This window comes from Amphiura filiformis, unplaced genomic scaffold (genome assembly GCF_039555335.1).
Source record: "Amphiura filiformis unplaced genomic scaffold, Afil_fr2py scaffold_38, whole genome shotgun sequence".
Lineage (NCBI taxonomy): Eukaryota > Metazoa > Echinodermata > Ophiuroidea > Amphilepidida > Amphiuridae > Amphiura > Amphiura filiformis.
In genome coordinates, this window is record NW_027305502.1 from 1,085,968 (window position 1) to 1,099,112 (window position 13,145).

Genomic DNA, 13,145 nt, shown 5'->3' on the forward strand with positions numbered 1-13,145 from the left:
AAGCCCCAGTCGAGATCAGTCGGATTAGATCTCTCACTTTCAATGACCACAGACTGTTGTCGTTTCTCCAAATATGATGCGAACCATTGATGAGCTGTTCCTTTGACACCGGACCGCGTTTTTAGTCTATGGAGCAAGATGTTATGGTCCACGGTGTCAAACGCCGCGGACAAATCCAGTAGAATCAAGATTGCTTCACCATGGGTGTCGACGGCATTAAGAAGATCATTGGTTACACGAACAATAGCGGTTTCAACACTGTGGAATTGACGATATGCCGATTGCGTTTGATTGTACAAGTTGTTATTCTTGATGTAACCTTGAAGTTGGGATACGGCAGCACGCTCTATAGTCTTTCCGAGAAAAGGGAGGTTAGAGACGGGACGAAAGTTCTTCAAGTCCTCAACATCAAGGTTTGCCTTTTTCGGCAGGGGGGTAACAAGAGCTTGCTTCAAAGGAGTTGGAAACGTCCCTGAATTCAGAGAAGCATTCACTATGGCCGTGATTGACGGTAACAAACACTGCAAGTGATCTTTAATGAGACATGCTGGCAAGGGGTCAAGCGAACATGTTTTCACACGAGATTTCTTGATTATGTCCAGGACATCATCACAAGTCAATAGATTGAAGCTGTCAAAACTGCTGTTGCACGATTTTCAGTTCTCTGGGATGTTTCAATAGTCGTACCGACAGACAAGTCCAGCGCGCCGCGAATGTTGCGAATTTTCTCATCAAAATACTTGCTGAAACGGTTTGCCAGATCCTGCTTAGAATTATGAGAAGGAAGAACCTTACATGGCTTATGGACAGAAAGTTTATTGACCAGTTGGAACATTTGCCGTGTATCACATGCTGCAATTTGAGCGCAGTGGTATTCAGTCTTTGAGGTGTCTAATGCGTTCTTGTATTCACGACAATGATCACGAAATGAGTCTTCATCAACAGCCAGTTTAGACTTTTTTCCATTTGCGTTCTGCTTTCCTTTTAGCTCTTTTTTTTGTTCGTTCGGCTTCAGTATACCAAGGAGCTTGTGGTCTGAGCGAAATCTCCGGGATTTAATTGGAGCATGTTCGTTGATAATACTGCTCAGGGTAGAGTTAAATGACTCCACCATACCATTAACTTCGTCGCAGTCATCCACTTTCAGATGGCTAATAAGGTCCTCAGAGAAAGCACTTGAGTCAATGGTACGTGGTTGTCGTGATCTAATAAGGCGTTTAGTAGGTTGAGGACGAGATATCAACACGCTACATTCGACGGCAAAATGATCTGATGGAAGACCGGGAACTACAGAGATGTTGGAGACGAAGTCATGGGATTCACGTGTAATCAATAAATCCAACGTGTGACCACGTTTATGGGTGGGTTTTACATATGTTTCTAAGAGGACATTTAGAGCTTTCATAAACTGAAAACCCCATGTTGATACGACTTTTCTTTGTGAAGTTACATCAATTTATCAATCGCTGAAAACAATATGAAGCAAAAGAATAATAACACTTTCTTTGTCAATAATTCAAAATCAATATTAGAGACATCCGACTCATTTCCCTTGATCGTGTCACATATTCATTCTTCTGCAGGTTGGTGATGCAAGGCAGTTTATTCCATTATTACAGCAAGCAAGAAATGCAGGTCTGAGGTTAGCCCTACACATTGCAGAGGTGAGTAGCATTTACTGATTCCGTTATTAGGCAATAGAAACAAATAAGTATGATCTTTCGATCGACCATCGATGTTTGGTAGAAATATGGTCACGGTCGGATTGCATACAGCTGTTGGCAACTACGTTCATTAAATGAGATTTTTACTTTAGAGTTAGGATTATTATAGGTCACAAAGAGATTATGATGTTGACACTAGGGTTTGGGCAAAGATTACTCAGAACTCTTGCTGCCCCTGTTGCCCCCCAGAAAAAGCCAAAATTACGAAAATTTCCCCTTTTGCTGTAATTTTGGGCAAAATTTGTTGATTTTGCCATCCCCTTACTTTTCCCCTCTAATGCCCCCTCCCGAAAAAATTCCTGGCACCGCCACTGATTATAGTTAGATGGTGACCTCAAATTGCTCATAAATCAGATTTTTTTATCATACCGTATGTTGCTCTAAAATCGGATTTGTTATCATTCCATTTGTATTATCCTAGAGATGCCATCAAGGAGTAGAGAGTCTGGCATTACTGAACATTCCCACAGACAGGATAGGCCATGGGACATTCCTACATCGGGTTGAAGGGTCACAAGAATTGGTGGCAGCAACAGAACTTCACAACATTCCTTTAGGTAAATATTTTGTGCTGTTATCGGGCTATTCCATTTGAAATCCACACTACCCCTGTGGAAGATTTTGGAAATATCTTCCACAGGGGGTATAATTTTAAATGGAATTTAAACTGATAGGCAGCTCCATTTGAATTTCATACACCCTCTGAGAAAGATTCAACCTGAATCTTCCGCAGAGGAGGTGAGTTTCAAATGGAGCTGCCTAATGCTAATTCCATTTGAAATTCATACTCCCTCTGTGGAAGATATTTCCAAAATCTTGCACAGGGTTAGTGTGGATTTCAAATGGAATAGCCCATTTATTCCACAAAGCAAAATATCTTTTGTTAATAGGATAGAGGAGTGTTTGGGTGAATCATAATTGTTCAGACACAGGCACTGTGTACGAACAGCCAGGTGGTCCCCCAACTGGAACTGACTATGAGGTCTTTGTCATCCTATGTTTGCCAGGGAGTTACCCTGATTGAAATTGGCTTTGAGGTCTTGGGTCATCCAGTGCATCTGCTGCACAGTTCAGTTTAATATCTTTCATTTAAAGAGTATGCACAGCTACAACAAATACCGTTAAGATTTGCCTAATGGCGCACTTGGGCTCCTTTGCTTTGGGGGTACATTTCATTTGCAAATAGAGAGCTCCCTCCACTAAAATCCCAACAAGAATTACGATTCCATGCCCTTATTTGCTGGTGGGAATTTTACAGGCGGGTACTTTTAAGTTGTGCCTAAAATTCTACTTATGTCAAGTGAACCCATAGCGCCATTAGGCGAATCTTTACGGTATGGGCCTTCAAAAGCGAAATGAAACATTTGGTTTTTTCACTTGCAGAATTATGTCAAACAGCCAACCATATTAGTAAGTCAGTGCCATCATATGATCAGCATCATTTCAAGTATTGGTATGACAAGGGACATCCGTGTGTTTTTTGTGTGAGTACCATGTTTTCATTTAATTTTACATCACTTTATCCATTTAAATAAGCATGATAGGCAGACGTTAAAATATACAGTCTAGATCAGTGCTCCAAAATGATGGTGGCACCATAGAACCATTATAGTGGGAATGAACACAGCTTTGAATAGCGTGATGATTTTTTTGCGTACACTGCCCGATGTACGCCAGCATGTGCAACTTTGCGTAACGCAACCATGCCAACGCACTCGTGATTGGTTAGCATTGTATCTAAGGTCGTGCGTTCGCGTTGTAGTTTGAAATATGCAATGTACGATCGCGGTTGAAAGCTGCATTCATTCAATTGGAATTCCTACTATAATACAGACTATTTATCAACAGTCAAAGTGCCTGTGCTTAATGCTGTGAATTCTCGCATATTTAAAATATAAATGAATACACAACATTCAGGAGCATGAATGGGTTAACTACAACCTAAAGAATGTAATTGTTAAAGCCAGTGTCTACTCTAATACAGGGATGGGCAACCTACGGCCCATCTATATACAAATATTGTGTGATGTGTGAGACCTAGTTGAGAGAAAAGTGAATTTCAAATTTGAAAGTGTCTTTATTCAAGACAATTTTGTGATCATCCACCACAAATGGACTATTAAGTCGGCATTATCTCTTTTTGAGTTATCGGGATGCAAATTTGCCTTTGCCAGTCCTTTAGATCTTACATCCTCTGATCAACCTTCCTTTTACGCGCTACTAAACCAATCATAGGGAGTTTGATTGACAGTGATATTGGACGCAAACTAGTCTTTTAAATTCCCTATTGAATTATATAATGCGACATGTGCATGTGTTTCTAAAACAAGTTTTTCAGGTTGGAAGGGATGTGAAACATCAAATAATGTTTTTATTATGCTTGTTTTTTTCACTTAACAGACAGACGACAAAGGAGTTTTCCACACCACCCTAAGCAAAGAGTACCATCTTGCCATGACGACCTTTGACATTAGCAAAGAGCAACTGTGGCAACTTTCTGAACGGAGCATAGACTACATATTTGCCGATGACAATGTCAAGCAGACTCTGCGTAAACGTTGGAACGATGAGAAGTCAAAACTACTGGTGTAATGGGTCAAATTTTGTATTCGAAACAACTCTTTGGACATTCCTACAAATTTGACACACTAAACTATATCATAGATCTTCAACTAGATCTAAAAAACATTTGAATTGATGGTAACGAGGCAAAGAATATATCGTACACTTCCCATAATGCATTTCTCCATTTCAATATCTGTACGGATTTGCTCTCCAGTGCAACGTGGGTCGATAGCGACTAAATGTACCTCAATGAACAGAACACATCCAGATCTTGCAAAAATATGTTTATTTCATGACTATCAACCCATGGTTAGCCAGTCTATTCTCAAAATAAAAATGAAGGGAATCTACATTTAAGTGTCATTCGATGAAATGAGGTGATTTATCATGTTGCAAAGGATTCTGGGAGGGGTAAGATATCTTCTGTGATACCAAGGTATGGAAAACTTTGTTAGCTACAGTTTGGTAACTCAGTTGTAAATTACTGTGTTCTTAGTCTACTTTTTCCTTGTTTTTGGCTGCTACGCAGCTATTTATTTTATTTTTCTGATAACTAATAAAAAGCGTATAAAAAAGGCCCAGTAGTTTCACAAAGTTGCTTCACATTTTCTCAAAATTTCATGAAGTTAAGGGGGTACTACACCCATGTGGTCAATTTTTGACTATTTTTGCATTTTTCTCAAAAAATAATAACACACTGGTAACAAAAGTTATGTAGATTATTGGGGCAAGGAATCCAATTACTACACTGAAATTTCAGTGACTCAAGACAAGTGGTTCAGTATATATAATAGGAAATGAGGTACATCCTAGCGGTACCTTATTTCTTATCATAAATAACGAACCGCTTGTCTTGGGTCACTGAAATTCCAGTGTAGTAATTGATTCCTTTAACTTTGTTACCACTGTGTAACTAGTTTTTAAGAAAAATGCAAAAATAGACACAAATTTATCGAGGGGTGTAGTACCCCCTTAACTAAAAGTTTCACAAAAGTGCTTAATTTTCAAAATTACTCAAAACTGCTCCACCCTGCGTACAACTGCGTAATGTGAGCACGGATTGCGATAAGTTGCTGAAAATCTACCAATGTGGTCAGGCAATTTGAAGCAGCTTTGGGTCATGTTACGTAACATATAAAATGTTTGAAATGTCTAACGTTTTTGGACAATTTTGTCAACTTGGGCAATTTCCCCTGTGACATGTGGCCTAGTTCATGGAGAATAAGTTGAAGTAGTGGCGCAGACAGGACTTTTTGCAGGGGGGGGGGCAAGGAGGGGCAAGGTAAATTTCCAGGGGGCAAACGTGACAAAAATGGGCTAAAAATTACAATCAAGGCTTCTCACAAGGGGCCCCCTTGCCCCCTAAGCAGAAATGAGGAAAAAGGCAAGGAGTGGAAGACTTAAAGGTTACACCAAACATGCCAAAGAAGAAAGACTGAAGAAATAGCATGACCACCATTTCTAAGACCCCTCTGAAATGACCTCCAATGGCTTTAAAAGTTATGGTCTTAGTTTTATAGCTGGGGGTCTAACTATAGCATACTGGGGGGTGGTCTAGCTATCAAACTAAGACCCCTGTAAAATCTTATGGTTTTAGTTTTAAAGTTGGGAGGAGGGTCTAAGGGGTGGTGCAATAATTATGTGTACCCCAGAGTGGTGAATTATAGGGGGGGCAAGCATTTTTGGCAGGTCGAAAGGGGGTGGTCAAGCAATTTTTGGCAAGTTGAAAGGGGGGGACAAGCGATTTTTGGCACAGATATTTTGGGCATCATTTCTATATTTCGCCATAAAAAGGGGTAGGAAAACGTTAGGAACATGTTCAAATATGCACAATTTCCTGCTCGCTGCACTCGCACAATATGATTATTACAATTTAAGGTTTTAAATTCGAGTTCACCAAAATCTTGCATGTGTAGGGGGGGGGAAAGAATTTTTTGGCATGTCAAAAGGGCCTGGGGGGCAAAGGTTTTTTGACATGTCAAAAGGGGGGCAAAGATTTTTTGGCATGGCCAAAGGGGGGGGCAAGTGATTTTGGCAGACCATTTTGAGAATTCACCACCCCCTATATTTGACCAAGATAGAGCTACGAAAGACCCTTGATTTTGATAATTTCAGCTCTAAAAGACCCCAAATTGCTCATTCCTCGTATTTCTGGGTTTTTTTTCTTGCGATTTTAAACCAGAAAGCCAAGAAAGACCCTTGACCCCTTTTACCGGTACGCCGTCAGCTCCCAAAGACCCACCACCTCAAAATTCCGTGGGGAACATACCCACCAAAATTGTTTGATGTGCCCCCCCCTCCCCCCGGGTGTGGTCAAACTATAAGACTCATTCTGAAATAATCCCAACTAGACATAGCCTCAGCTAGTCGTCAATGGCTTTAAAAATAAGGTCGTAGTTTATAGCCATAAGGGGCTAACCATAAAGGGGCTACCCCCACTTTTGGCAGTCGGGGGTGTACCGGGGAACTCAAATGATGAAAGTGACGTATAGGCTAGTGTGCCTACCGAAGTACAAGGGTCTATCTGTGGGAATTTTTGCCAAGTTTGGAAAGGGGTCATGGGGGCTCCAAGGTCGTAGTTTATAGCCATAAGGGGCTAACCATAAAGGGGCTACCCCCACTTTTGGCAGTCGGGGGTGTACCGGGGAACTCAAATGATGAAAGTGACGTATAGGCTAGTGTGCCTACCGAAGTACAAGGGTCTATCTGTGGGGATTTTTGCCAAGTTTGGAAAGGGGTCATGGGGGCTCCAAGGTCGTAGTTTATAGCCATAAGGGGCTAACCATAAAGGGCTACCCCCACTTTTGGCAGTCGAGGGGTGTGCCGGGAACTCAAATGATGAAAGTGACGTATAGGCTAGTGTGCCTACCGAAGTACAAGGGTCTATCTGTGGGGATTTTTGCCAAGTTTGGAAAGGGGTCATGGGGGCTCCAAGAAAATGGGTCATTCAGTGTGGGATGCAAGTGGGTGTCATTGACCGTGAAAAAGGAACTTATTTCTGGGCAAGAAATGTGCCAGACATTGAAAACGAGGGTCATTGGGTGAAAGCTAATGAAATGTAAAATTAGCATTGTTAGTAGTTTTCGGTAAAATTAGTATTGTTAGTAGTTTTCGTTTTTTTTCCAACAGTGCTGGAGAAGTAGGAGGCCGCTTTTTTTTTTTTTTTTTTTGATGTGAGATTCTGAGGGATAAACCCCCTAGAGTCTTGGAAGTGAGGCTCTAAAGGCCTATTTAGGCCTACATAAGGACTTTACCCTTGCCTACATAATAACCATAGGCCTAAATTTGATTTTGATGGATGACTTGCCCTGGCCATGCAATTTACATGGGGACATTTGTTTCCAGCAATATGATCTGAATCAACTATGAACCAGGTAAATACATAACAAAAGTGTGCAAAAGCCATGAACAGTAGAAACTCTCTGGAGCCTGAGTGTAGTACTGTCTTGAAAAAATAGCCCGGTTCTATTTTGAGGAAACTATGAAAGGTCAGAGGTCCAGGGGTATTGCCTGACAAAATTACCAATATACACGAGGACTTTCCCTTGCTGGAAATAAATTTCCAGCAATAGTGTCCTCGTAAAGTGTGCATAATATAAAAGTTCCTAATTCCCAAGTGCCAATTTCTGAAAAAATTATCATCTCTAAAAAAAAATCTGTCAAATCCCAGAAATTGAGGAGGAAGGGACGAGAACCAAAACATTAATTTTATACGGCCTTAATTTAGCCTGAAATTTGGGCAATCTTGGCCGCCAACCCCCCCCCCCCCCGCCGAGATTTTTTTTGACAGCTGGTTTAATAGCGCCACCTAGATAAATGTAAACAACAAAAATGGCGACTGCGTCAGAAGAACATGTGTCTGAAGGAAAGTTTTGTAAACTTCTTCCAAAATTGGTAAATATACTTTCTGATTATCGTGTTTTTCTAAAAATATTTAAAACTATTACTTGGCGACTTAAAAGGGGAGTAAATTTGGTAAAATCTCGCATATTGAAGATGAGATTTTGTGTAAGCTTATTGATTTATTCATCATCATGATTGATGATAGATACAGACTTTAAGGTACATATTTCGAGGTGCATAACAGACACCAAATTTGTGTCATAACAAACACCAAATTGGTGTCGATGACCTGACATGCATGCATTCTTTTGTGATGGTCTTTCAATTTGTACCGAGTGTCCTTGGCAGACTTGACTATGCTTCAGTGATCATGAAAGGATTCAATAGATAACCTCTGCCCCACTAATCCCCAGCTATTGTCTGAAATTGCACCTCGAAAGATATATTATAACAACTCAGTCCCTCAAATGATAGTCATATAACGACCAAAAGATAAATGACTGACTATCATTGAGGACTGAGTTCCGCAGTCTAGATTGATGATGATCACACAATGCACAAAAACACAACACAATCATGCATCATTGCATATGTACATGTATAAAAGCAAACCCAGTTAACACAGTGCTAGTCAGCCAAATTGGCCCAAACCGGGGCCCAAGCACAAAACAAATTTTACATTGAAAATTAAAAGAAAAGATAGGTCAAAACGTCAAGGAAAGTAGGAAATCTCATTTGTTGTCTATACTTTAGGTACATGCTAGGACAGGTGAATTCAAATTTGCCATCAAACTGCATCATTTTACATATCAAATTAAAACCCTTGAGTATTCAGAAAGCCAAAACTGAAAACATTTTTGTCATAGCACTTTCCGTAACAAAGTTACATCTTGTCGAAGATTGACTTTCATCAAAAGATTCTGCTAGCAAAATTCCCCAAAACAGCATTTAGGGCAGACTGCCTTACTAGCCTGTATCATGTTTCAGCGAAAGAACGTCTGTAGTACATACCTGTTTTTAATGACGTAACAATGTTTCTATTGTCAGCAATAACACCTTGCATTCATACTTATGAGTTTGCATGGAGCACGTCCGTACACATTATAAATATAATACACATGTCACTTGTATGACCCACCCTAGGACCCCCGGGGGATGTGCGTCATGGTTGGGTCATTTACCAACCAATTAGTGACGCAGGTAGGCCTACGGTCATTTACTCAATATGTGCGTCACAACATACCCCGAGGGGTGCGTCAGTGTCAGTCACTTTACCTAGGTGCGTCAATGGTTAGGCGCATCAGTGTCAGTCAAAATACCTAAATGCCTAAAATGGTGAGTCAAATTTGCGTCATGAGGACAGTCATAATCCTTAACATGTGCGTCACAATTTTGACCAGGGGCTCAGTCATTGTCGGCAAATGTCAGTCATTGTTTAGACGCACATGTGGGTCATGGTATAGTTAAATCCGACGCACCTATGTAAAGTGACTCACCACTCCCGGGGGTCATAGGGTGGGTCATACAAGTGACATGTGTATAAAGTGAAATCAGAATATCCTGAAAGGAATTTAGGTAATGAATTGAACGACACTGACCTCGCAGCAGCTAATGTTTTCATGTAAACATGGCGAATGAATGACGTCATTGGACATTTTTAGCCTACGTTTCGTATCCTACTATCGGATTGTTGTAACAAGAAAATCTCATTCCCCGGCCTCATTCACGAATTCGCTCACCTTCCTACACCACCAGTTGAAATAAAACTCAAAAATCCCGTGTTATTCCTCAAAACTACATGCATCTTCATTAATAAAAAATTGAAATCCTAGTAGAAATCCGTTATCGAAAATTGTTTGATATTATAAAACGTCAACAAAAGTAATTTTTCTGAAGAGTAGATACCACGTGTCAAAATGGCGGCTCGCAGTCGCATCCCCTGCTTTGTGTTTGGGCCCCAGTCTAGGTAGACTACCCCGTAGTCCACTTGCCCATTGTGCATACTCTGGATATTGTATTTAAGCTTAAAACTCTGATTTAATTAATGTGTGCACAATTGATAGATTTTCACATCTGATCAGTCACCCTACTCCCTCTGTTTGTTAGCTTCCCAAGTGGACTACTGACATTGCCTTGCGGTTAAGATTTTTAACACGGGACTCTATGGAGAGTTAGGCCAATTTCTGGCCTAACTAAAATTGTCCATGATGTAATGCATCTTTAAATGGATCTGCCTTGTGATTGGTCGCCCATACCTACGCTATCAGGGTCGCGCTAACCTGCGTTTCTCTTGCGTACAAGCGCATATTTTTAAGTTTAGGTATATATATTCATTTTTGCATATCAGTTCAGGGGTTTTCATGCAAGCAGAAAAATGAAAACATGTGAAAGAAAAATAAAAGCTTCGATCTCCAATATTTACGGCCCGTCCAGAAATTATGTAACATAAAATGCAATGTAACATAAATGTTGAATTGAAGTCGCCGTAGCATTGTAACATAATTTAAAAATAGAAATAAAATACACACCACCGGCATAATTACACAGATTGCGATATTGTCTAGAATCACTGCTGATGAATTATTGCAGTACTGAATGATGACACACGTACGTGAGTTGGTAATTTCTAATTCTAGGGATCGGAAAGAAATGCTTTGTGGGTGGTGTGTAGAGATATGCCATCAGTGAAATACGACACAATGATCGGCCGTAGAAGAAAAAAATGACAAAAATTTGCCCTTGAATTATGTTTTATAGTCATAATACTCCAGTAATCCAATAAATATCATAATATTTGGCCTAAACTTGAACTCATTTGCAATGAAATGTCATTTTTATTGAGTAAAGCATTGCTTCCATGTGGTGCCAATGGTGTTGAATTCTGCACTTTGCCGAAGTTGAACTGCATTTTGTGGAATTCGGCGAACTTTTATGGCATAAAGCAACACTTTTATAGTAAGTAAACTGCTCGGGAACTTTCTTAAAAAGCGAGATAGTTGGTTACAGGCGAGAATCGTGCCGTGAAAAGCGAGATCACGTTTTTTGCTGGGCTAAACAACTATTATACCAATGGTACCGGTAAGCGGTAACACATCATTATACTTATAGCCAAAATCACAAAATCTGATACTGATACGTATATAAAAATGGTACATTCAATACTTAACAGATTAGAGAACCCCTCATTTTAGGATTTGGCGCATATTTTAACACTTTCAGGGGTTCAGGGTTCTGAGAACCCTGGTTTTAAAACCTAGTGCTACCCCTGCTCGCTATGGTATAAATCGTCTGGGCCCGCGCCATTACCATTAACTACACCGTAAACAACTGTCTGTGGTATTTGCGGCGCTTTTGTGTTGACGCAGTTAATCTCTCATCAAACATCTAAGCGCGTCCATGCTTAGTACTTGTGGTTAATGGACTGATAAACAAGTATGCTTGACAGTGTGTTTTTAGAGAGCAAAGTCCAGGGGGTAAAGTTCTGCTTACAATTCAAAGTTCATAGTCGAAATTTCGGAGATTCCAAATTCCAAAATCAGAATTGTTCAGTATTAAAGTGAGCCGTTATAATTATTGCATTCAATTACTTTTATTGTTACTAATCGTCTGATATTTTTAACTCTTTATGACCATTTTACTATTGAATATTTGAATTTTAATAAACATCAGTATAATTTTGAGTTCAACGAAATGGGTTCATCATGACTAATAATAACATATTTTTAATAAAATTCGACTATGGCATAGTCTACAGTCTAGGCGAATTTCGCTGACTAGCAAATGTGTTAACTAAGGTTTGCCTGGAATAGGCCTACCTATATACTTCACTTGACCCAAATTAAATTATTGTTGTGATCAGGGTTGTAGCTACGCCGGACGGTGGCGGGCGGACCCGTCCGGCACTCTTAATTTCCACCCGGCACTCAAGTTATTTTTGAGCCCAAATACCCAGCACTCCAGTCTCAAATGTTTCAAAATTAATGAACAATCCGTATAAAAATTAGCAATGCTTATCAAAATTTTATTTTTTTACCATTTCATATAAATTTCACCCCGCACTCAAATTTGGCTAGCTATAAACCTGGTTGTGATGAGAGAATCGCACATGGAATTTTAGAGTGATTTTAATAGCAGGTCCATGTTGTAGAAAAGCTGCTCTATCATGAGACTATGCTGTTGTTTTGCAGTTGATGCATTAAAGGAGGATTTCATGATCCTAGCATCCACTTTTTATGACATTTTTCAGTAGATATCAACGAAAAAAACTTATTCCCAAAATTTCAGTTTGCGAGTTTAATATGCATGAGTATGTGTATTACACGCCTCCATGACAAATTTGAATTCGCCTAGTAAATGAATGTGATGATGATCAGCTATAATAATAGCTGTCATGGCTGTCATACATAGGCGGGGGATGGGGGGATGGGGGGAGGGGACATCATCCCAAATCGATTTCCCACATGCTTGGTGCAAGGACAATCTGGGGAAGAATACAACAATTAATATAATGACTTGTTTATGACATGCATCGGGTTGATTTTACGAGCAAGGTAAGTTTTTCTGCCTGTTCCGGCGTTAAATATTCTCATTTTTTTTTTATCAAAGATGCTAGCGATGACAATTTTTTTGCAGACGTCATAGGGTAGAAACGATAGAGCTATACAATTGTACAAAATATACATTTTGATATAGTCTTAAAATTAGGCTGTAATTTTTTTGTAATTTTTTCCCTTTTTTTTCAAATTAACTGTGAATGATCCTAGCACTTCAGAATAGGTCCAGTGGTTCTTCAAAGTCACCGAAAACTTTGATTTTTTTTTTTTTTTCTAATTTGGTAGTCTTTTGTGTTACAAGTAACAACTGGATACAGTGCATAAAGATCAATATGCCAGTAGTGTATTATTGACCTGTCATTTTCTTGCCATGGTAATAACCCAGTACCATTAGAAAGTTTGATATGTTAAAATACTTAATGTTCAAAAAATAGTAATGAAAGAGTCGCCTCAAGCCATC

The 13,145-nt window shown here is 39.6% G+C and overlaps 1 protein-coding gene across 5 annotated transcripts in view; it reads left to right on the forward strand.

The window, feature by feature from the left end:
* LOC140144064 (N6-Methyl-AMP deaminase-like) overlaps window positions 1-13,145 on the forward strand; it is a 38,226-nt gene that overhangs the window by 14,609 nt on the left and 10,472 nt on the right. For 2 of the 5 annotated variants that reach the window (XM_072165893.1, XM_072165895.1), the window contains exons 6-9: window positions 1,584-1,664; window positions 2,146-2,281; window positions 3,108-3,208; window positions 4,125-4,863. The exons of 1 other annotated variant lie outside the window; for it this stretch is intronic. In XM_072165893.1, the coding sequence (XP_072021994.1) occupies window positions 1,584-1,664; window positions 2,146-2,281; window positions 3,108-3,208; window positions 4,125-4,316 (510 nt within the window). In that variant the 3' untranslated portion in view covers window positions 4,317-4,863. Of the gene's footprint in view, window positions 1-1,583; window positions 1,665-2,145; window positions 2,282-3,107; window positions 3,209-4,124; window positions 4,864-8,095; window positions 8,184-13,145 lie in introns of those variants that run through there. 2 more of the 5 variants (XM_072165894.1, XM_072165891.1) reach the window with 2 other exon arrangements.